Below are 26,077 nucleotides of genomic sequence, written 5' to 3' on the forward strand. Positions count from 1 at the left end.
CCCATGGGAAGAAGCTTGAAAACATGACCAAAGGGTATCCCTTGGAAATCAGAATGGAAAAATAAAGAACTCAAATCTTTTATTTTATTTTACAATTTACCCCACCATGAGTTATACCCTATTTCTATACACGGTTGGCCTTTCACCTCTAAATATTTCCGCCTGATGGCAGAAACAGACAAAGAAGCATTCAGCTAAAATAGAACTACAGATGTTTCAGAAACTGCAGCCATTCTATTTTGGCAGCAATTCATAATCAGAATTTTCTGATTATGTCCCTTGTCACATTAAAATCCATAAACTAGAATGTGCACATGCTGATCCATATAATAAACTCTCTCCCTTGGAGCTCATTTACTGAGGTCAACCTTCTCACATACTGGCTTCTCAATAAAGGAATATCACAGCAAAGCAAACTGCAATTAGGGGAAAAAAAAAAAAAGAACAAAAAGAACTTCCATGCACTCAGCTTATTTGACAAGTGTGGAGAGAGAGAAGTGTTCCTCCCTAGACCCACAGAATCAGCAAGTACCACCTCTTTGTTTGATCCCCTCCTAATTACAGTCACCAAAATTAACCCCCCAATCACAGTTAAAAACTTGTCTTTTTCCCCCCAAATATCCTAATCCCTTACTTTCTTTCTCTCTTTACCAAAATAAATCAGTATTCTCCTAGTTTCATACACAGATGATGACAGCATTGTGAGACACTGGAGCACAACACCCCTCCAGATTTCTATCAGCTATAGCTAACTAACAGAATTCTCTATCAATGAAGCTTCAAAGATTCTGTAGCAAAAAAGAAGAATGCACCACAATATAAGAATCAGGAATGGAAATTCTTAACCAGATAGAGCCTCCACAGGGACCTTTTCAAAGAGAAACTGTATTTCATTTGTCTAATAACCCTAGAATGAGCTATGCACTGTAGTCTAACCAATAAATACTTATACAAATCTTTCAGAAGCTAACAGATGTTTCTTTTATGAGCAGAGACAAGTGTCATTCGGCCTTTTTAGACACTTATAAAAATTCAGATAATTTTAAGCTATTTTAATAGCTGCCTGACAATTTTATTAATGCACTCTGCTACAATATGATCCTGTTTCCTTCACAAAAAGACTGACTCATACCATGGATTTTATACACACTAAGGTGCATGTTGCTAATGCCATCCTCTTGATTAGTAAGAAAAGAAAGCCTGTTTTACTGTCCAGAAGAAACAGAAAGCTCTCTGCAGGATTTAACGTGAGTACTGTGTCAGCCTGCAGAGATCCTGTCTCAAAATCATCTGGAAGCTTTAATGATTTACTCAGTGTAAACTGACAGACTTAAGTACAGAACCTGCCCAGAATCAATTCTGTGGCTCAAATCCTGCCTTGAGCCATAGGTGTCAATGAATTTTAAATTTTAATCTTGGCAACAACTGAGTATTTTACATCATCACAAGAACAGCATACACATAAAAAGCACAATCCTTGCAGGAGAGTCAAGGGCTATAACAGGTATAGTTTATTAAAACAGGGCATCACTGATAGAGCCAAATTGAGGGAAATTTATACAGCACCTGCTGACTCTGCCTGCCTCTCACCAGTGCCATCAGCATCTCACTTTCTGGCATGCTAAATTCACATACAAATGAAAAGTTCTGCATGCACTTGACATTACAACCTTATGTATAATACTTCTTGTAGGAATATAACTACTAAAATCCCTACACAAGATGCTTAAATTTGTGAGGGTTATGATTTTTCCTTTTTATCTTGTTTGTTTGTTTGTTTGTTTGTGCTTTTTCCAGAAGAAGCTGCAAAAATAATATGAACCCAGACTGTTACCTCAGGCTTTCTGCAGAGCAATATGCCAAAGCACCCACATGCTGAGTGTTTGCAAATTTTAAGTTTGGGATTGACTATGTGCCAGTCCCTCTTCAGCTCTGGGCACTTGATCCTGCACCAAAATCGCTGCTGACCTTTTCTGGTATTTATGATGTCAGTATGGATTTTTATCATTATTTGAGCTCCTGCCACAAAGCAAACAGCTTCTATAGCATGTTTTTCCTCACGCAAAGTATGAACATGTGAATCTCAGTATTCCTGTCAATTTTGCCATTTATCTATCTTGTATGCTTGGTTAATGGAGGTCACCTTCCCAGGGAAGACTTACTTGCACAGATGAACACCAATGGTAGCTTATATTCTCTGGGTGACTTATGAGTAGAGTTATTTGAAATGCAGTAGTTGGGTATTACCCAGTCTCTGTTGTTTAAAAGCACTTAAAATATTCATTCTATCAGCTAGCTGGATTGTGAGGCTAACATGGAGTAGTAGTAAGACATCACTGTTCAATAAAGCCTCTGAGTTTTGACATGTACTTAGAAATATCATAATGCCCTTTGATACAGCATTCAGTTTAACATAGAGATCCCCAACACTGATCTCTACAGGGATTATTCAGGTCTCATTTGTGAGTCCCAGCTGTGACTCATGCAAAGCAATATCCTAAAGGAACAAGGCAGACACAAGAATTGTCACCTGACAATGTAAAGCAGGAAGAGAGTCTCTTGCTACTTACACGAGGAGCACCCAGCACACAGAGACTGTGATCCAGACTGAAACTGCAACTTGTAAGACATATAATTATGATGACTGTTGTAGTCAGGTCGCAAATAAATTTAATCCTGAGAATCCATATTGAACACTCAGTAAAATTAAAAATCAAAAACTTGGAAAAAACGGATCCACACTGCAGGACCAAAAGTTTGGGTGAGTAAGAATAATGAAACAATTAGCAGATGTGGCCTTTAAAAGAACTTTCAAGATTGATGGCACAGAACATAGCTTTGGACTCATTTTTTTTTTCTCAGAAGAGTTTGCACAGTTTCTGCAATAAAAACACATATTGGTTACTAATCCTTGTTGTCTGAAACACTTTGCAGCACTTCATCCAAGAATACACTATGATCCACAGTCTCACACTTTTGCCCTTAGGCTAGTTACTTTCTCAAGTTTAGAACTGTCAAAATCTAGTGAAAGATGAATAGGAGACATAATCAGTGTCAACTAAGTCACAGAAAACATGCATGACAGGTTATCTTCACCAGACTGGCTGCAGACTCAAACCTTTGAAGTCAATATTTTGGAGGTATATCTTAGTCCTATAGGAAAACATTCTACCCATCTATACAGCAATGGAGGATGAGGCTAAAGCAGAAATGCTCAAACCCCAGCTGAAAACCTGAATATGACTCTTGAAAGTTATGGGTTCCCAAAGACATATTTATGCATAGAGATTGAAGTTTGTATATAAAACTATTAATAATTACACAATCCCCAACTGGCTCTTAGGAGAAACTGTTAAATGTTACATTGCTTGAGACACTGTTTCAGGCTACCAAAGAGAGGTGTGAATTTCTCCCAAAGCCTAAGGTTGCCATTTCAAAGAAGAGATTTTTACATTTCTGCACTCTGCTATGGAACAGCTGGATCACTTATTCTAAGGGCATATGCAAAGTGCTTATCAGGAAAGGGCAGAAGAGCAATAATTTACAAAGAAATCCTACTGCCTTTTTTCCATCTACAGAGCGAATGGAGTAGTACCTTTACCACCTAAAATATTAAATTACTATGTAAGGGTCTGATCTTTTCAGCAACTCCTAAGATAACTGGAATAAGAACCTTTGCAGAGCAAGGACTTTGGGTATTGCAGGTGCTGTTTAAAACATGCTGTAGGCCTTCTACACAGCAAATCAGACCTGGTTAGATTACAAGACAGTCCTGAATCTGAGTTTCTTCCAAGCATGGTGTCCGAGAAAAAAATGAATCTGAGCTACTGGTTTCCCTTTATCACTGTTTTTGCTGGGAAGAAAAGTCTTCCCAGACACAGAAAGAATCACAGACCCTAGTACCTTCCCTCTGTGTGTGGCTGCAATTCGGAAAAGGCTATTCTGGACTGTCTCATCAGTTATGTTGCAGCGACCTGGAGACAGAAGTTCTTGCCTTTCCTGCACTGATGTGAAAAATTCTTTAGTTTGCACAAAAAGCATCCTGGTGTAGGCAGGTTTATAATGGTGCCTTCTAGCCAGCAACTGGTTGTTGAAGCATCTCTAGAAGGAGACCCAGTGGGTATAAAGCTGCCCTCCTAACTGGGGTTGGGTGTCATGAGAGGCTCCTTTGGAGACTAGCATTTCCCTTCATAGGAGTTTTATTGTACTTCTGTTTATGTAACATTTCAACAAACATTCTAGATTGCCCCCAAGAAATCTTCACGAACTTACCAGGGACTTCTGTGAGAGAAACAAGGAAGACATTAAAACATTAGTTTAGTAAAATATCCTTTGGTGGAATATTTGGAGCTCATGACATGAGACAGTCTTTCAATCTTTTGTAATGCAGGCAGGAGAATTAAAAAGACACTTCAGAAAAATTGAGAATTACCACAGAATTAAGCCAAACATTTACAAAGCAGTAAAAGAGTATCATATCTCTCCAAATTACTTGCCCTTCCTTCCATTTCCATTGAATGATAGAAAATACAATCATTTAGGTTGAAAAAGACCTTTACATCCTACCATCAAAGTAACACTACCAAGTCCATTCCACTAAACCTTGTCCCTACATGCCACATCTACACAGCTTTGAAATGCAGCCAGGGATGGTGACAATTTCCTGGGCAGTCTGTTCCAATGCTTGTCAACCTTTTTTGTTGAGAAATTTTCTGCTCCCTTCTCTGGACATGCTCCAGCACCTCGATGTCATTCTTGCAGTGAAGGGCTCAGAAATGAACATGAGACTTGGGGTGTGGCCTCACCAGTGCTGAGAAGAGAGGGACATCCCTGCCCTGCTCCTGCTGGCCATGCTATTGCAGATACAGGCCAGGATGCCATCGGCCTTCTTTGGCCGCCTTGGCCCACACTGGCTCATGTTCAGCTGCTGCTGACAAGCACCCAAAGATCCTTTCCCACTGGGCAGCTTTCCAGCCATTCAGCCCCAAACCTGTAGCGCTGCATAGGGCTGTTGTGACCCAAGTGCAGGACCTGGCACTTTGCCTTGTTGAAACTCACAGAACTGGCCTTAGCCCATCGATTCAGCCTGTCCAGATCCCTCCTGTCCAGAGCTTTCCTGCCCTCCAACAGATCAACACTCCCACTCAACTTGGTGTTGACTAAGTGTGCACCCTATCCCCTCACCCAGACCATTGACAAAGATATTCAATCAAACTGGCCCCAATACTGAGCCCTGGGAGACACCACCGGTGACTGGCTGGCAAATGTACTCGGCTCCATTCACCACCACTCTCTGGGCCCAGCCATCCAGCCAGGTTTTTATCCAGAGAACATGTCTAAGCCATGGGAAGCCAGTTTCTGTGAGAATGCTGTGGGAAACCATGTCAAAGGCTTTATTAAAGTTTAAGTAGACAACACCCACAGCCTTTCCCTCATCCACTAAGGAGAGCCACGTTTGTCACAGAAGGAGTTCAGGTGGCTCAAGCAGGACCTGTCTTTCACAAACCCATGCTGACAGGGCTCGATCCCCTGGTTATCCGGCACACGCTGCAGGACAGCACTCAAGGTGACCTGTTCCATGATCTTCCCTGGCCCCAAGGTCAGGCCAATAGGCCTTTAATGCCCCAGATTCTCCTTCTGGCCCTTTCTGTAAATGGACATTGCATTTATTCATCTCCAGCCCACTGGGACCTCCCTGGTTAGCAAGATCTGCTGACAGATTCAGCCAGGCACTGCCCTGTGACAGTGGTCACAGGGGTCTTCAGGTGAGGAAAGAGAAGAGAATGTTGACTCCATGTTCAGAAGGCTGGATTTATTATTTTATGATATATATATATTACATTAAAATGACACAAAAAAGAATAGAAGGAAAGGTTTCCTCAGAAGCTAGCTAAGAATAGAAAAGAATTAATAACAAAGATCTGTGGCTTGGACAGAGAGTCCAAGGTATCTGGTCCGTGGTTGGCCATTAATTGTGAACATTCAAGATGGCCCAATCACAGACACACCTGATGCATTCCACAGCAGCAGATAACCATTGTTTACATTTTGTTTCTGAGGCCTCAGCTTCTCGGAAGGGAAAAAATCCTAAAGAAAAGGATTTTCACAGAAGATGTCTGCGACACTGCCCCTGGCTGGCTCCCTCGCCAACTGGGTCAGGAAATAATCTTCCACACACTCCAGGAACTTCCTGGACTGTTTCCTCTCCCCTGTGCTGTATTTCCAGCAGACCTCTGCTAAGTAAGTTCAACTTACCTCTCTGGTTAAGTTCAAGCCCACCACAAGAACAAGGGCTAGCAACTGTGAGACTTCCCAGCTGCTTACAGGATATTTCTTCTGCCTCCTCATCCCAGGCGAGCGGCCTACAACAGACTCTCACCGTGGTATTTGCTTTGTTGGCTCTCCCTCTGATTCTTACCCTAAACACTCGACTCTGATGTCACCATCACGAGGTCACCTTTGCTAATGGAACTGCAGCCTATGACACGGGCTGGAGAACAAGCCTGTGCTTGGACACTTCCTCTCTCCTCCGCAGCATTTAGGATCCAAAGTCTTCTCCCATCCCAGCTCAACACCTGGAGCTACGGCATTGTCTCATCTACTCATTGTTTGTGCACAACTGCCTGGGAGATGAGCAGATGTAGACACTGACCAATTTATTGCCATGATTAAAAAACTGTGGAGAAGCAGGTGATCAGCTGGAATTGAAAAGACACATGGGACAACTTACAAAATCATTCATTTGGGAGCTGTGCTATGTATGTTAAGAGGGCAGCAGTACAGGAATTCTGACTCCATGTGTAAGTTAGAGTTTTTCACAGCTCTGATCAGACGAACATTCTTGCCTAGCTCTATGGAGATTGATTTGCACACACATTTTACATCCATTAATTATTCTTCTCCATATTTCCATATTTTCTGCCTGTATTTTCTTTCAATCTTACATCTGCCTCTGCTCCATATTCATCTTTTTACAAGCAGTCTTTATGCCTGGTTTTATCCCCCCTGTAATAAAAGCAAGATATCTTCATTAAAATTACAACTGATATTTTAAGCAAGGAGACAATACCCCTTATTGTCTCAACTCAGATTTTGCTCTCTTTGACCATGCAGCCCTCTATGTCCAAGTTCTGTTTATCCACATTTCTTTTCCTGCTATGACATGCTATTCACTGCAGTCAGTCAAATATGGCTATTAATGGGACAGCTGCACACAGTGAGACAGTACAATAGCCCAGCTTTACTTCCTATGCATACATTTATACATTTATATTACTTAAGGTTGTCAGGGTATATGTTTGTTTACATGAAACTCAAGGTTCAGTGGAGGGAAAGGCTTGGTGAAGAGGTCTGAACAATACATGGAGTAAAAATTGTATATTCCTTAATGAAAGAAGCTTGAGAATAATTAAGCAGAAAGGTGACTGCTTCTGGCTTGCTGAAAAGACGTCAGTGTATCAACAGAAGGATACACAGAATGGAAACAAATGCATGAAGAAGTAAGCACTAGAACCCAGTCTTTGACATAGAGCTAAGATAACAGGTCCTGTCCCGGAGCTGGGTACTGACAAAAGCAGGCCTTGTGGATTTCAGCAGGGGAAAAGTACAGTAAACGTGCTCTTTCCTGGCTCCCTCCTGAAGCAGTGGTGTATTCTGGCTTCTCTAAATAAATACTCCCATTTGCTTAGGCTGACTCAGCTTGAGATGATTTTGAGAGAGATGATGAAACACATCAAGGCTGCACTTTTACAGGGTTGTAAACCTTTCAAGCAGGATGCTGGATTGTCTCTGCACTTACTAGCACTGCAATACATATGCTGAGGGCAAGAGGAAAACAATAGGGTATGTCTCTGACTCTGAACAGCTGGCAACACTGGAACCTGGGAGAATTAAATGGTTTTAGTGGTGTGCTAGCCAGAAAGTGCTCTGCTTTGTGACAGGGTAGTAGGGGAACTTTTTTGTAATCGTCTCCTTATAGAGTTACTCTAAAAGTGTCCTTCCTCAGACCAACTATGAAATACATTTTCAAGGAGCTGTGGGAAATGGGAATAGGTAGGGAAAGCTATATTAGGTGCTTAGAATCCAGACCCCTTTATCAACTTATTAAGAGGACCAAACAGCAACTTATTTCTATTCACATGTGTAATTCTTTTCCCTTCTTCTTCCTCCCTGGTTCAAGAATGATCCCAACTTCATTCATTTTCAGTGGTTACATGGAACAGTTAAATTGAAAATAATAATTAAGATTTATTAATTAAAAAAATTAATAAAACCCAAGTTTTTCCAAAAGGTATTGAACAGTACATAACTACAGCATGCTCATAATTCTTTATCATCTACTGTATTGTCAGGCTCTCACCTGCCCCAAATAATCAGACCAATAAAACAAACTACATAGATAATCAGTGTTGTCAATTAATCTATACAGAACATCATTGAGAAAAGAGATCACAAAGAGAACAAGTACATTCAAGCACCAAAAACTGAAAGAGTGAAAACATTTAACAAAATCTCAGCTAGCCCTTTCACCCACACTGTATTGCTTGCCTCATCATTCTCCCCCCATCCCTCAAATAAGGACAGTAAAAAAATCATTAAAATACCTTTGAACTTGTGAAAGACGGCCCATAGCTCAGCAATGTCAGTGGCAAATGTAATGTCTGTGTCGAGAACAATGACTCGCTCAAGATTGGAAGGTAGAGTCTTAGTCAGAACCAACTTCATCAGCCCGTAAATCCCAGAGTAGTGTTTGTTGGGGATCCAAGACACTTCAGACTTGACAGGAAATGGGAAGTCGGAAAGAAGAAGAAAAAATAATCTTTATTAGAAAGAGAAAATTTTCCTGAAATTAGTTTCTTGTCATAGTGGAAGATCTCTGAGGTGGAAAGTAATCTAAAAGCCTGTATTTAAATTTACTTCAGAAGTGCTGAAATACACTAGTTTCTGAAAGCTTGGGGAAAAAAAGCTCTTTCAGGCAACCCCTTCACACAATATAACTACAATTATTGGAGCCTTTCTGGTCTGGCAGAATTCATTCTGAGACATCCATGTGTCCTTATAAAACTGAAATACATTTTTAGTCTAAAACTTGAGGTGTATCATACATTAATTTCAACCAGAAAGAAGTTGTCATCTCAAAATTTTCTCTGCATGATCTTTTCCTTACATTTTTTATAGATTTGGTGGTCAGAATTTCAAAAGGCTAATCATTTGAAATAATGGGCCAGAAAACTGCAAAAAAATTGTTTCTTACAAATGCAAATTTTCCTTAAGCCTTTAAGTTTTAATCTTTAACTTAAAACTACTGAGATCCCACAGACATGCTCAAAAGTAGAGAAATTTACAGAAAATTGTCAACCACACTTTTTGGTTTTATGTATTGAATGTGGCAAACTCAAACGTTTTCATTTCTTCACTAAGAGCTAAAAAAAAATATTTGTAAAACTTGCAAAATAAAAGTTGGGAGGCTAAGTTCTGTAATGCATTGTACTCTTGACACTGGGATATTCCATGAGCTGTGTTTAGTTTTCTTTCTGTGAGACTCAAGTCCTCAAATTTCAAAAGTTTCTGCTTAAAGTGGGATATTAGAAGTTTTTGAGAAGTTCCTATTTCCCTGTCTGAAACTCCTTGTTTGTTTTAAGAGGCATGCACTACAATTCCCAGATTTTATGTTTTCCCTGGAGTAGTGCTCTCAATAACTTAAATTAGTATTTTGTCTACAAAATCTTGAGTGAAACAGATTTCAGGATTTGTCCTGGCATGTTACACTTTGGAGAAAGTAGGCAGAAACTCAGTGTCTTCATAAAACTGAGGAGATTTATTCTGTTGCTTAACTATCTTATATCTATTCACTGCCATTGTAAATTTTATTCTATGAAATAAGATTTGCACAAAAAAAAAAAATTCCCCCAAAATCCTTAGAGAAAACCTTCTGTAAGAGAGTGAGTTCCTACATTTCGAAGCTGGAAGCAGGGTTGAAGAACGGCTAATAATAGGTGCTTGGAGCACATTTCTTTTTGAATATAAAGTAACAAGGCCTCTGATGATGTAAGCTGACCTCCTCTATTCCCTTTTAAATGGCTCACAACTTTTCTCTGTATTCTCAGGATTCCTGTACCAGGGCAGAGCTCGCTCCCACTACAAAGTTCATTAAAAAGACAGAGGGAAGTAGAACAAACCTTTAAGGAGAAAGACAAGAATTTCAGGGGAAAGGTGGGAAAAGCAGATTCTCATAGAATAAAACCAGAAAGTCCAAAGTGAAGCATGAAGTTTTGGTTGGTTCATTTGAAAACTCAATGCTCCCCAGAAATATATTCTGTGTGTAACAGAGATAATTTCAAATTCACACCCTCACAACTCTACTTATTTGTGGTCCCTGCTTTCCCATATCGTGGCTTTTGGAATGGACCATCACATCATGTTGTATTTAATTTATACAAAACAGCATCTATTTTGCTTCTGCAAACCATACTGTTCTGAATCTGCCACTTGATATCCTTGTGCTAGACCAGTCATACCTGACATGTTATTGCTATGTTATTAATTTTGGATAGCATGTCCTTCATTCTATTAGCTGAAATGTTTCTCCAGAAAAACACCCACTGTGCTTATGCAAATAAGTTTAATAAGGTAGGGGTTCATATGTTGCATGAATAGCCTGACACAAGCAGGGAAGGTAAAAGGTGGCTGGAAAAGCAAATCACCTTCAAAGTGCAGTTATTTTCTTTGCTCTCAGGATTCCTAATTTCTAACACCATATATCTGGTGTTAGAAATTGGGAATCCTGAGAGCAAAGGATTGCTCTCCATGTATCACCACAGGGATGAAACCCATGTCTGGCAATTCCTTCTGATCTGGCACACAGAAGGCAAAAGCCTGCCATCCTGAAGCCTGATATCTGAAGGCACCACTTTCAAAAATGAAAGGGGCAGCCCTGTTCCAAATGGTCCATCACAGCTGGCCAGCATGTGTTGGCTTTGAGGATATATTGAAGCCTGGACACTCAATCAGTCCAATTTATCCCCGGTTTCCTCTCCTGTGATACAGAGTTGACTAAGATGCACACAGAGATCCTAATCAGCCCCCAGCATAATTTCTTCATGGCTTTGCTATTCAAGAAGAATGTAACAGTTCCAAATTCACGGTAAGGAAAACTCCTTGCGCTACAAAAGAGCTGTGAAGGCTCATTGTCTGGCTCATCACATTGCGCGAGGAAATACACAGGCACAGTGTTGGAGCAAGTGCTTAGTCCTTATCTTGGTTTTGGCCACAACCTGGAGGTTATTCTGTATCATGTCAAAACCTTGCAGGGAGCAGGGGGAAGGGACTCTGCCTTTTGAGAAGAAGAGTGTGGCTTCTGGTCAAAAAAACCATTTTTCTAAATATTGTCTAAATACTTTCTGTAAGTTTTAATACAATTTTGTTTGCTTAGCACAGTTAAAATGGCCCATATATGGCATGTTTGTGAATCATATGCTAACAAGCTAGATCAGAGCTGCCTTCAGAGAACAAATATTCCTAGAAGATACATCAGCAACATTAAAAAATAGAGTTAGTAAAAGAGAGTGAAACAAAACAGTGTGACATACTTTGCCATTTGTGTAATTCCTAGTTCAGCAGAAACACCACACCCAGACTTGTCCTTTGAAGCGCGAGCTGCCCCAGAGCCATCCTACGCATGTCTAGGCAGAGACAGACAGCTGACCAGACAGTGAGGTGTACCTGAACACAGAGACTGTTGCTCCCACCTCTCTGGCATTTATCAGGAGATCAGTTCTGTGCTGCATGCAGACTCATGGGCTTGTGATTTTTATATTCAAAAATTTAGATATTTTAGTTTGTTTTCAGTCTTCAATTATGAAAATAATAAAGATGATTCTGATGAAGGACCTTTAGTGAGTAGACTATTTCACTTAAAAGAATCAGTGTCAGTACCAGCTAAATGCTTTTCTTTTCTCTTATGAAAAAACCCACAGATCTTGAGAGCTAGAGATCCAAGTCTGGACTCTTCAGATTTTCAGTCTTCAGATTGTTTATTATTTCTTATCTATATAATTTTCTTTCTGCCCAACAGAGGTCTGACCAGCAAGGCAGCCAAGGGCACTCTGACCTCCTACTGGGTGGTTGTCTCTCTTTATACTAAAAACTACATACATCATATTTACTTTTATTTCCTAATACTTTTCACCCATATTAGCAAGTGCACCTTCACCACAGACCAATCCCAAAGTGCCAACATCACCACAACAAATGGATGACAAGAAGAAGAAAGAAGAAAGACAAGACACACCCTGATCCCTCCATCTTGTCTCCATAATCCCCCGGTAACAAAACCCTAAAATCTATATTTCACCCTGTAAATACATCATTCCTGCACCATTCATTCTTAAGTGACTCTTATGTCCTCAAACAGGTAGCGCATCCCTAGAAAGATCGAAGTCAAGCTACCAAGCGCTCCTGGCAACATTCTAAGATTTCTGAGCCCCCCAAGGGTTTTCTCGGTAACTCTGGACATCCGGAGTGATGTGCTGAGTTCCCACACCTCGCCAGCAAGTTCTCTTCCCTAATTGTGCTGAATCTCTGGGAAAAGCTGACCAAATCACAGTTGCTGTGCACAGCCTGACTCAGCTTTCTCACAGTTGCTACCACTGTATAAATACTCATTAAGTTAGCAAAAGTGTCATTTTTAACAGAGAAGTCTCATACATAGAGCTTAAACTGTTCCCTTGACTGAGAGAGGGGAGAATGGCAGCCCTTTCTCTGTGAATGACTTGTATGGTGACTACATTCCTAAGCATTTAGGTATTTTCATTTTTTAAAACACTTGAGACAAATTGCTCACACATTACGATCACCAAGCACAACACTTGTACCAAGTCAACACAAATATATCGAGCCAGACTTTGACTCTTACACTGTACTTCTTTATGGAACTGCATGACTTTTTTATATGTTCTTTTTTTCCCACAAACAGATGATGGGGCAACTTGCCCAAGCTTCCCCGGTGAATACTGACTGCTCCACAGATGTAAGTGAAGTATCTGTACAATGACAGGTTACCTGAGTCTCTATGAAAGGGATGGAGGCTTGGACTTGTACACTTAGCATGAAACAAGTCAGGAAAACAGGACCAGCATGAACAGAATGATAGTGACCAACACAGAAGGACAAAAACCTTTGGAGCTTCTGACACAATACTTTCTGTATTGTGTCAGATCAATCACCCACTGAGCTCAGTGGCTGGGACCATACAATAGATGGTGGCAGCTGCCTACTGAAGAATATAAACCCAGGGGAATTCTATACCAATACTGCTCCCATATATATTTTCATCCTGCAGTGAGTTGCACCACATTTTGGAGCTACTGGTGGTATTAATGTTGGTTAATAAATTTTGGTGGATTTTTCATCTGTGAATTAGATCAAATTAGGATACACTTTCATATTTGGCGAAAGTCCAATTCATTATATTGAATTATTATTACATTTTGATTTAAACCTCATACTCTTAAAGGTCTTGCATACCAAGACACTTTGCAAATATGACTTTGTTGCACTCACCCTTCTCTTTTCCACATTACTAAAATCATTATAAACAGAGTAGTGAGATGAAGCACAGGAAAAGAAATTATGTATTTGCTGTCTTGTGTACATGTTTACATGTACACAAAGTGAAGCATCAAAACAGTAGCCAGAGGAAAGATAAACTAAGGCTATATGGGACTGCAGGACTGTATATGTTTCTCTTATAGTTTACCAGCTTCTCTGAAGCACTAGAGGTTGACAGAAAGCCTAAGAGCCTGATTTGCTACATGCTTCTTGGATTGGAAGGTGATATATATTAGTACCATTAAAAAAAACTCTCAAAACTTTTAGCTAGCAACTGTATGAACTTAAGACTGCATTTCCTTTCTATAAATAGAAGTTTCCCTTCTAAAAGCATTTCCCCCATTAAAGACTCTGATTACTTCCCTACCAGAAGAAAATTCTATCCTGACTTTTCCTGATGAATAGGTTGTACCCAATACAGCACCACAAAATCACAGAACAAGCTTGGAAGGTACCTCTGGGAGTGATTTGGTCCAACTTCCCCCTGACAAGCATGGCCAGCCAGAGCCAGTGGCCATGTTCAGATGGCTTTTGACTATGTCCAAGGATAGGGACTCTACAATCTCACTGGGCACCGAGCCAGTGCTTGGTTACCCTCACAGTAAAATAATGTTTCCTGATGTTCAGAGGGCTCCTCCTGTATCTCAGTTTGTGCCCACTGCCCGTTGTTCTGTGTCTGGGCACTCTGACAAGAGCTTAGCTCTGTCCTTTTCACACCCTCCCTCCAAGTATTTATGTACAATGATAAGATCCTCCTCCAAGCCTTCTCTTCTCTGGATGAACAGTCCCAGCTCTCTCACCTTCCCTTGCATGTGAGGTGGTTCAATCCCTTCATCATCTCAGTAGCCCTTGGCTGGATTCTCCATTATTTTCACGTCTCTCTTGTGCTGAGGTGCCCAGAACTCAGCCTAGACCCAGCCCTCCTTCTGTGGCCTCAGCAGTGCTGAGGGGAAAAGGGTCACGTCCCTTGACCTGGTGTCAATGTTGTATCTAATGCTGTCATTGCTGCAAGGGAAAATTCTTGGCTCTTGTTTGACCTGGTGTCCCTCAGATTCTTTTCTACTAAGCTGCTTTCCAGCAGGGCAACCCTCAGCATGTCATGGCACATGGGTTAGTTCCCATATGCAAAATTTTGCACTTTTTGTTGATCTTCATGAGGTTCCTGTCAGACCCCCTTCTCTGTTATATAGTATTTTTTTGCGATTTACTTAATGAAATTCCTCACTGTCCCACAGAATATATAGCACGGAACACTCTGAGGTACAAGAAGTGCCCCTTGTTCAGTGTGGTAAGATGGAATTTTGGCTGATAAAGTGCTTCCCTGGCAGCATGTCCCTAAACACTTTACCCTGGAAAAATGCAACCTCCAATACCATATTGGTTTTGTCACTACATTCACTGCATCTTCCTAGGTATGCCTGGGGAAAAAAAAAAATCAATCAAAATAATGCAGAGCTATGACATAGCATCCCCTTGCCCACTCCAAACCAAAGACACCCGTGCTGCTCGCTGACTCCACAGAAGCACCACCAGGTCAGTGCCTTGCAGGAGGAGCTGTGGGTCAGGCTGGCTGGGGGGAGGCACCAGGCTGACAATCAGCAGCAGCCCTGAGGTGCCCCTTGCATGCCTCTTCTGCATCTCAGAGGTGGGCTCATAAATGGCATCAAACAAAACCCAATTCCATCACCATCCTGACTAATGGCTGCAGATTCCCTGTGCTGGGGAAACAGCCAGCAGCAAATAGAAGAACTAATAAAACAGGAAAGGCAGAAGGAAGTAGAAAATACAGTCTGTAGATTTTGCCTCTCCAGAGCCTTCATGCCAGGTTTTACCATTAAAAATACCTAGCATCTAGAACAGACTGATTAAAATAAAGAGAAATGTGAACCAGGTTTTGTAATAAATGACTCAATGGAAACATGGATATCCAAAAGTAATTGGCATCTACTTGCTCTTAAACAACTTCAATATAGGCACTATCTTCCTTGAAAATTGCATCAGTCAGACGATAAACTAAGTTTGAAATCTTAAAAGAAGGCAAACAGAGCAAAACTTCCAGGCCACAGCAAAATCACAGAGAGTTTTAAATCTGCACAAGTTGTAGCTGAATTGTATCTCACACTGATCTGAAAAGCAGTGCAATCTACATGGTGAAAGAACTTGCAGCAGGAGGGATCTCTGTGAAGCAAAACCAGCCAAAGTCTTTTGTAGCTGCTGGCTACAGGCAGCCCTTACAAATATCCTAGGCATGGGGAAGAATCCTGAAATTCTGATGTGTGAATCAGGTAACAATAAAAATTGTTATTTCCTCTGACTGGATAAATAACTTTCTAGACACAGCTGACAACTTGTTTTTCACAGCTTTTTCATTACTTGCCTAGTGCTTTGATGCTACTATGAACACTACAAGTAGCAAGATATTGGTTTTTAAATCATGTGGCCTTCATTTAAGACAAAGCTAACAGAACTGGGGCTTTCATGTCACTTCTAAACTGGAGGAAAATACTGCCACCACTTGAATGATGATCATATTCTGTGATTTGTAACATAAAGCATAAAAAGAGGGGGTAAAAAACCAATATTGATTCGCTGGCAGAGGACAGGAAGTTTGCTTTATGCATGGTTATTCACATCACTGTTTTTCACACAGGGAGATCTTCATCCTGCTGTGAATATATGCCATACCTCTTCCCACATTCCTGAAACTTGAGTCACAATTCCAGCAGCACTAGCAGGGCTCAGGATTAGTTCCAGGATAATCCTTCCCATTTTACATTGACTATACCTCACAATATCTAACCTCTTTGCTGGGACATGTGACTGATCCCCTTTTTCACTCTCTTGCTTCCAGGGGAGCAGTATCAACACCTTGTTGCAGAGACTGGGTTAACTGGGAATCACTGAGGAAGGAGACAAGTAGGTTACCATTTAAATTTGGGTGAACATTCATGCCTATCTTTAGCCCATTTTAGCACACATAATTATAATAATAATAAAAGAAAAAACTTAGATTGAGAAATTCTAAATCCTCATAGATCCTGAGAGGAAGAAGATTGCCAAAAGGAATCTCCTTGCATCTTAGCTTCAGAAAATCACTGCACTTGCTCCATCCTTGTCAGGCATCCAGCAAACATTATCAGAAGAGCCTTATTTGAACAAAACCAGACTCTTCTATTAATGTTTGCTGGATAACTTGTAACTTCCACATTGAATTTAGTTTTTTCATGGGTGATTCACATATTTTGATTATACTGATATTCCCCCCCATAACCAGTCCTTACTATTTATATGAATGGTTGTCAAGGAAACCAAAAATACAGCAAAGTTGGGTAACTCTCCTGGATTCAGAATTTCTGGTTTCTGAGTATTTTAAGAAATAATAACTTGCTCTAAGAAACAATTGTAAGGAAAAAGGAATTTATACATCTTTGCTAAAATTATTTTTCTATTTCTGCTGCCCTTTGAGGCTGTTCTTGCTCATCACAGAAGCACTGATGACTTTAATAGGATTCTGCCTCATCTTTCACTTTAAGAAACAGATGGTATCTTCCACACATGTGTGCAACAAGTCTGGATACAAATAGCAGTGAGCAAAAAGGTTGAGATAGAAATGGATGATTATTTGAACCTCTGGGTCCTGGATAATGTAGAGCAAATGCAGAAACTGTGGAGCAAGCCACAACTGGAAAGGAAGATTAGATACTAAAAAGGCAGAACAAACAAAACCTTCAAAATCAGCATCAGCATACAGCAAAGGAAAATAACTGCAAATTAATTTTCATCTCTGTAGCAAAGTCCATAACACAGTCTGACTGATGTTGAGGATTTTTTCTTTTCTTTTTTATATTTTCCTTCCTAATCTCTCACCAATACACACATGCACACAAAGGGCAGACAAGTGGGAAAAATCTAATTCAAGGATGCTTCTTCAAAACAACTTCCTTAACAACAAAATTAAATGAGGGTGCCAAGAGCTTATCCATGTTTTATACGGATACAACTGCAGACATAAACTAAAACTGATGTAGGATTTATTTTGGTCTCTGCCACTTAGGCAACAAAACATTCAGCCATACAGCTTCTTCAAAAAAGTAAGGACCAAAATGTAATTCACCTACTGGGATCTTTAGGGACTATCTCACTCCCCTTAGGAATTTAGCTGGCTTTTCTCCCACTTTATTTAGCCCCATAAAACTCAAATGGCCAGTTTCTATTTGAGTCCTTTTATTACTCTCATTAGAGACTTCCTAATTTTTTTTCATTTTTTCTTGCTATCTCCAAAATGCTGAATGCTCTCTTTGTTTTCCTTTCTTCATTTGTGCAAAAAGGGACTGCAGAATGAAAAAGTCTGGCCAGTCTCAGTTAGTGCTGTTTTCTTTGCTTCTTGTTCCTTTGAGCCCCCTGGCCTCAATCACAGCTGTTTTCAGTGCAGCAGTCAAGGGTGGAGGACCTAAAAGAGTCTGAGCATCCCGAGAGAGGTCAGTGAGAACCAGCCAAACACCAGCCTCCAGCCCCACCTCTCCAGAAGAGGGAAAAGAACAAATCTTCCCTAGAAGATAAGATAAAGCCTTTTTTTCTTATTATTTTCTGTCAGTGAATGAGTGAAAAGAGACAAACAAGCTGAAGCAGATAAAATGGCAGGAAGCCAGAGCTTTCTGCTAAAAGCTGACTGACAGGTAGATCTGGCCAGAACTCACCCAGTGGTGAAAACTCAGGGCTGCCCCTCTCACTTCATCTGTATGGAAAGATAAGAAAGATCAATTGCCCGCTTTAATTGCCAGTGAACTCAATCAACAAGCTCTTTGTGCTAATTCATCAGGGAAGATACTAATCCATGAAAATATTATCACTGTCTGATGTACTGAAGCTTTTCCACTTCAGTAACTATGCAAGTACATACACACTGGCTGCAGCCATTCCATGTTCTACACATTTCCATGCAGCTCTTGGGGTCAAAGCCCAGCAACACAACCTGCATTTTGCACATCAGGATAACAAACAGGTTTCACCAAGATGCACTATGCAGGATAAAATGCAACAGCATATCCTGCATAAACACATTTTGATGGATAGACAAAAGCTCCAACTCAGTGACGAAAACTTATCTGAAGAAGGATTCTCTCCCTACTGAAAAATCTTTTCGTAAGGATTATCAGAGAAGGTTGCAGAAGTTACAATGACTATTGCTTACCAAGTAATACCTGAGAAAGGAGATTGCAGGTGTAAAATACTAGTTATCATGCACAAAAACATTCCCAACCAGACACCAAGAATGTTGAAGGAATGACTTCCCACCCTTTTAAGCCTGAAAGATTCCCATCCAGTTTGTATCCATAGAAAACCGTGTTTGACAGCCAGAGTTGCAAAATAAAAAATCATAGAATATATCAAGTTAGATGGGACTCATAAGAATCACTGAGTGCAACTCTCTTCTCCTCACAGGACTACCTAAAACGAATCCCTATGACTAACAGGTTCATCCATGGTCAGGCTTGAGGCCATGACCAGAGCTCACGAGCTTGGTGACATGATCCTGGGGAGCCTGGTCCAGTGACTGACCACCCTCTCAGTGAAGAACTTTCCTGATGTCCTAGGGTGGTTTGTGGAATGGATGTGGGAATGCAGCTTCCACCAGATATCTGATATCTTAACACAAAGTCAAAACACAGCAAATGCTTATGAGAAAAAGGATCCATTCTTCTATTCAGAAGAAAATCCCTACTTACTATTGGGCATCTCACCAGTAAAATCACCTTCCTCCAGACCTAAACTTACACTGTTTCTGCCTAAAGAGTAAGAACAGTAGAACTTCAACAGCTGAAAATGCTACACCAAAAAAGGGCATTAGTTGGTGGAACACACATCCAACTAGTGGAATAAATGCTATATCCCATAAAGAACTCTTATGTCTCTTTTTTTTTCACCAAAAGCAAAGAATTTGCAGGAAAACAAATCAACCTCCACCCTGCAGAGTTGGAGGCCAAGTGAGTGCAACTTCTTATATAGCAATTATTGCTTCATGGGAATAAAAATTACATAAAACAGTGTTCTTTTCTCTAGTGCTAAGTATTACCATCTCTCAAAACTCCTAGGGACTAAAATGCTCCAGGAATACATCCAGAATAAAAAGAATAATAAAGGATAAAAGGTATTACAATTATGAACAAGCAAAACTAACAATTGCCTAGTGCAAGAAGCAGTGAATGTGATAGGGTGAAAAAGTGTTCTTTTTCTTTTTTATTAGAAAGAGCTACATTGTCTCTCCAACAATGCAGCACTAACTAGATAAACAATCTGAAGAAAATAAAGACATTAGGAAAACTGGGCTCCTTCAAAAACAAGAAACACTGAAGTTCATAGTTAATTGCCCTGCTTCTGGTTAAATATCATCAAATACTTCAGATAACAGTTTGCATTAAGTGTTCATATAGCAGGCATGTAACTCTTACAACTTCCTGAAGCATCTGAGGGCTAAGTCCACCAGTGGCACCCTAATTCTACGTAATCTTGGAGTTTCACCCTAAAGACCATCAGATAAAATTGCAAGCAGACAGGTGAACACAGGTTCCAAATGTCTCAATAAAACAATACAGATGGAACTATTTTAAAGGCTTTCATCTGTGTCAGCTAAAAACTGTGGAATCCATCCAGCTGTGAAAGGGCTCGGATCTCAAGTAATGGAGGAATATATGGGAAAATTAACAGGGGATCAAAATACTACTCAGTTTTCATCTTTTTTTCTTTAAGGGTGAGACCTAGACACCATCAACTTAAGCTCAAAGAATGAAACTTCCACAGGATTTAAAAATTTGATTGGAACAGAGGTAGCTCTACTAAGAGAAATTACTCAAGTCAAATTACCATCAGTGGCATCTCATTAATAACCTTACTATGTATCTCAAAAAATTAATCTTTGTAGGACTGCAGATTGACCTGAAAAGTGATAACTTCACTAAAAGAAACAAAATTTCTCAATTTACAAGTCCAAATGTTCTCATACTAAGTCGACTCAAAAAAGAGGTGATGTAAATAGCATTTCATTAACAATGTTATTACCTATCCCCACTTTAAAGCAAGTATTGAGACTAAAATCAGACTGTACACCCTTACCTGGACTGAGATGGTTTCAGACCTATGAGAAGAGTGACTCCAGCATATGCTTGTGCTGTGCCAGGCACACAGCACGACTTTGTCATTTTCACTGCTGTGAAAACTTGTCACACAAAAAGGTGTGCCCAGACAAGGTGAACACCATTTCTGTCCACAAGTATGACTATTTCAGCCCCAGTCCTTCAGAAGACTTGGTCCCTACACTGCCTGCTGAACTGCTCCATAGGAAGTAGCTCACATCAGAACTATTGCCCAACACTTCCCTGAATCTCAATTGTTTCACAGAAATAAGCCAACACCACAAATAAGCCAACATCATTTACAAATGAGGAAATCTAACCATTTCAGCTCCCAGGCTGTGAATCAAGAATATTCTTGGAGTCCTTGCAGCCCCCTATATTTTTCAGCTTATCAATCAGGCATGGAAATACATTTACTTCAGCTCTTTGTAAATCTAGAAGCAAGGCTCATTAAACATTTTGATAAAACGCTCACATCAATACTGATCCTCACTAGGAATGCCTTGAGCAGTCACTGCTGCTCTTCTGTGAGTAATTGAATGCCCTTTGACAGGGAGGTGTCCCTGTGAGCAAGTGAAGAGCCATTAAGAGCTAAGACCATCTAACTATAGCCATTATACGTCTTCCTGCTTTCTACCTGCAGGTGCCAAAGAAAGAAATTGTGCTGGAGCACAGGATGACCATTAACTCTCCCCAGCAAGCACAGGGGATATACAACCTACACCCCTCATGCAGATCAAAGTGTTCAAATAACTTCTGTAGGTTAGGTCAGCAAAATGCTCTCATTTCTCATAGGTGGATGATAATGCTCTGAGGAAGCAGCTGCTGTAATGGGAATGCATGGAACAAACGATAGCTGCCCAAGTTAGTTTGAGACGTGTCATTTTTAGGCTTTTCCAGGGCATGCTTTTTAATTTCTGTCAAATTGAATAATTTTTGGAAAATCTCATGTGAAGTTATTCATCCTTTCCTCATTCTCTGCTAAAATTGCCTTCCCTGGAGGTGCAGCACATGTTGCTGCAATGAGCAATGTTGAGGAAGCTGAATGCCAAACAAAAATCCTTGCTGTTGAAATGTCACAGTCAGCTACTATGATACAAATGTGGGTGATTTTATGAGGAAGAGAGTTGGCTCCTTAGTTCTCACTCCACATATGTTACACAGAGCAGCTACACCATCTTCCTGGTGGACACAGAACAGAACAACTGTACTGCTTTTCCCTAGAATCAAGAAAAAGGTGGCACTACAGAGAGGCTGACAGCAATTAGAACTAAATTATAAAACTAACAAAGACCTCCAATGTTTTTTCAAAGCACCAGCAGCAGTAGGAAAGTACAAGGGGTTTACAAAGTCAGACATGAAGCTTTCTTCTCGAATAGTAGTGGAAGCACTGCACAATGTAACACAGGAGGCAGACTTCACAAAGGTTCCACTGTGCTGGGGAGTTTGAATTGCTATCTGTTTCCTGGTGGATAGTAATTTCCTCCCAAACAGCCTGAAGGAAAATATCTTGGCTTACAAAACCAAGTCTGTTAATTTCCAGTCATCTTTACTGAAAATTATTGATAAAAGACTGTTCTTAAGATGGCAGCACTGTGTCACAACCACAAGAATCTTTTATCACCTGAGACTTCTGGCCTCTAGTATTCAATATGTCCATTAGCAAAGACACAAAATCTCAATTATAAAGTAGAAATTCAAATCTAAAAATAAGTCATAAAAGTTATACAAATCTGTAAAATGTTTTGATTAGAGACTTCATTTTCCAGTATCTTGGATTTGCATATTTAAAAAAAATAAAGCGAAGGGGACACGACAGGAAGCAGCAGCAGTCAATGCCTATCATTTCACTGACATGTGCAGTGGGCCAGTTTACAGGAAGACAAAAGGCTGGTGAAATGCAGGAGCACTGCAAGCCCCCCATAACATGTGAGGGTTTTAGATCAAAAGCTCAGTGCCGTAGAAACACTTTAACTGAATACTTACTGCTGCGTGAATGAATGTAAACATAAACAGATGCTGGGTTTCTCTTTCTGAGTTGCATTAATAGCAATTAGATCTTGCATATGAAGTGGAAAAGAAATGAAGCAAAGTAACATACTTCTCCTTTATAACTTTGTGTGTTTGCCTCTGAGGCACACAGTGAACTTCTTAACAGATAAACAATCCTGTGCTGCCCTTAAGAATATATAATCTACATGCAGTGCAATGCAAATACAGTCAAACCCTTATAGTCCATGATAGTTTAGGGGTCAGTCACTATTACTGTGATTATTATAGGTGGCTGCAACATCCAGTGGAACTTCTTGACTAGGAAGATGATGGAAGGCAGGAGAATGCTGACCAATTTTATTGTTCAAGGCTTTATCAACACTGCTATCGTTGTCACCCTCTTAAACTGAAGTGAAAACCACCAAGCTAATAATCTGTTCATCAAATACACTCTCATATCTTCCCACTGCCAATCAGAATCCCTCTCTCCCATGCTCAGAAAGTGGTAGCTGCCATTCTGTTGAAATATTTGCTTGATCGTGCTTCCAACATTGGTATATTGCAATACTGCAATACATACAGCCCTATCACTACTATCACTTAATGGAAGAGCTTCTGCTGGTATCCAAAGATTTCATGGCATTTGAGTTGCTTTTAGTGCAATTTGCTGCAAAGACATTTACATATGGAGCATACTTTAAAACAACTAACTTTATTGGGATTTTGACCTACAGTAATGTTTGCATGGACAATGCAATGTGTCAGACAGGACTTGCTTGCTGTCTAGATGGTAAAGGGAGTCTCCATAGCAAGGGTTCTTACAGGGTCATCCTAGCTGGATTGGGTGAGACACCCTAAAACATGTTTCTGTACAACTTTTGTAACCCAGCTGACCCATGGTCCTACCTGACCACTGCAAGATATGTATTATGTGTATAGATCACCTTAACCTATGTACAAAACATTGCCCAACTATCTTAAGTATGTACAATAGACTGTCCTACATGATCATTTCTACACATGCAGAACTGTTCCTATTGATTGTCTTACTCTTGTACAATTGATTAACTTTGCAGCAGGAACTGTCTGTGAATATCTGGGACAGCCAGATTCTTTGTCCAGGATGTTAATCGACATGCTTAAGCATACAAATTGGTCTAGGCACCGCAGGGTCTGCCTGGGGAATCTCAACAACTGTCTGAAATTCCCACCAGGACCACTCCTGTAACAAGCTGTAAAATACTTCTTGTGCCAGCAGTTCCATCAATCACCTAGCTTCAGCTTGGGCTGCTGTCTCAAACCAGTCCTTTATCTCATCTGTGCAGAAATCAAGCCTGGGAGTTCCTGGACCACTGAGGGAATTTAAGTGCACTAGGGGTGCATACAGGCACAGCCCTGAGAACCAACTATGCTACAATCATAATTAAAGAATTAAACTTTATTCTTCTGCTTAAGTCTCATAGCCCTTGCCCATTACCTCAGCTGGCTGGAGCATGATGCTAATGACACCAAGGTCATGGGTTCAATCTCTCTACAGACCCTTCACTTAAGAGCTTGACTCGATGATCCTTGTGCGTCCCTTCTAACTCAGAGTATTTTGTGATGTCTGTCTAAATGATGTCAATATCTGACCTAGTGAACTGGCTTCAAAGCTGATGAAAGTGGCTAAGAAGTAATTCACCTCATACTGCAGCAAATGCCCAAAGATAGGTGATCTTTATGCCATGCTTTACCTGAGTTTGGTTGTGCCGTATCAGACTACTGATTTTGTAGTGATCTGAGTGCAGATGTCAACACTTCTGATAGGAAATCACCTAATGCAGCACTGGTACTCAGATTTGTGGTCTGTTGTTTTGGGGAACAGTAAAAGCTGCAATATTATCTATACGTATAGCAAAGAATGGAGCTTTCCATATTCCTCTTTCAGATCAAATGTTCATCTATTACAAAACCCTCTTCACCATCCCTTCAAGTTCATAAATCAATTGCAGCACATGTGGGCTAAACTATTTAAAGGAGATGGCTTTTCTGCTCTATCAGTGATTAAAGGACAGTGTATCTGGGCCATTTACTCACAGCAGAGCAGGCAACTGCTCATTCTACAATTCTGCGTTCTTCAGTTCACCTGACGTCACCAGTGTGTCAAGCAACATGTGGGAAAACAAACTCACCTCATCTGTATTCCACCCATCACATACAGTACTGCCTTATCAGCTGTTCCTTCTGCTTGGGACAGTGCAGATCACAATGGATTTAATGCCTGTGTTTCCCTGGGAGTGAACTGACACAAGATTCCATGTTTAACAATGAAGTGCAGAAGCCAAGTGCCCAAGCCACACACCTTCAATAGTTTGTTCTGGAGCTTCTTCATGTAAGACTGAACTGAAAAAAACACCATATCCTGCAGCCACATATGTGCAAATCACAGCTGTAATAGATGAATGTTTCACAAGCTTTTTTTTTCCTTTTATTTAATGCTCAAAGACCATTTTCAGTTTCCAGTTATTTTGTGGGATGCATTGTTGTATTAGATACGTCTACGCATTAGGACCAAAGCTGACTAACACAACTAAAGGGATCATATAAAGTGAATTTACACTGCCAAGTAACTTTCCAGTTTGCAGTCACAGCCATATATGGCCACATAAATTCGGAAGAGTTTTGTGTGGGCCATACTGAGTAGTGGAAGAATGAAGAATGTAGCTGTGGAATAGTTCAATTACTGGCACCATTATCAGCAGCCCACACTTCAAGGATGCTTACTGCTGACTACTGACTGCACGTAGCAGGTTTAGTTAATGGGAGAGAGTTCCAAATCCTAACAGCTAGTGAGTTGAGGGAGAGCTTTTAAGCACCCATCCATGTTCCTTGAGGTTATTGGCAAGGCAGTGAGGAGACAGGCCAAGTTATGTTGGGGAAGGTTACAAGCATCTTAGTACAACTGGCTGTTAAAATCTTCAAACTAACTGGTTTAAAGAAACATATCCAGCAAGCTGCCATCTCAACTGTGTCTGACCCTGTTCCTGGAAATGCTGTTATTTTGGCTCAGCTCCACAGTTCAGTTTCCTCCTCTTCTATCCCATCCCATATAATGCACCCCAAGCAAAGATATACCTTTCCTTGGCCATTCTTTCCTGTGCTCCGTCTCTCTTCCAAGCAGGCTGCTGGTAGTTTGGCAGCATCTGCTTCTAGGGAGAGAATGAACCTAGGCTCTTTGTGGTGCAACAGCAATGTGAACTGCTGTGTCACTTTGCAAAAGGAAAAATAAGTCTTCTCAAAGTTTTAAAAGGAACATCTGACATGCTTAATTCACAGCAGCAAAGCAGATATGTTAGTTTGCTGGCCCT

The 26,077-nt window shown here is 40.4% G+C and overlaps 1 protein-coding gene across 3 annotated transcripts in view; it reads right to left on the minus strand.

The window, feature by feature from the left end:
• LARGE1 (LARGE xylosyl- and glucuronyltransferase 1) overlaps nt 1-26,077 on the minus strand; it is a 282,357-nt gene that overhangs the window by 103,877 nt on the left and 152,403 nt on the right. For all 3 annotated transcript variants that reach the window (XM_058021891.1, XM_058021889.1, XM_058021890.1), the window contains one exon: nt 8,604-8,775. In XM_058021891.1, the coding sequence (XP_057877874.1) occupies nt 8,604-8,775 (172 nt within the window). The remainder of the gene's footprint in view (nt 1-8,603; nt 8,776-26,077) is intronic.

The sequence above is a fragment of the Melospiza georgiana genome, chromosome 4 (assembly GCF_028018845.1).
Source record: "Melospiza georgiana isolate bMelGeo1 chromosome 4, bMelGeo1.pri, whole genome shotgun sequence".
NCBI classification, from domain to species: Eukaryota; Metazoa; Chordata; class Aves; order Passeriformes; family Passerellidae; genus Melospiza; species Melospiza georgiana.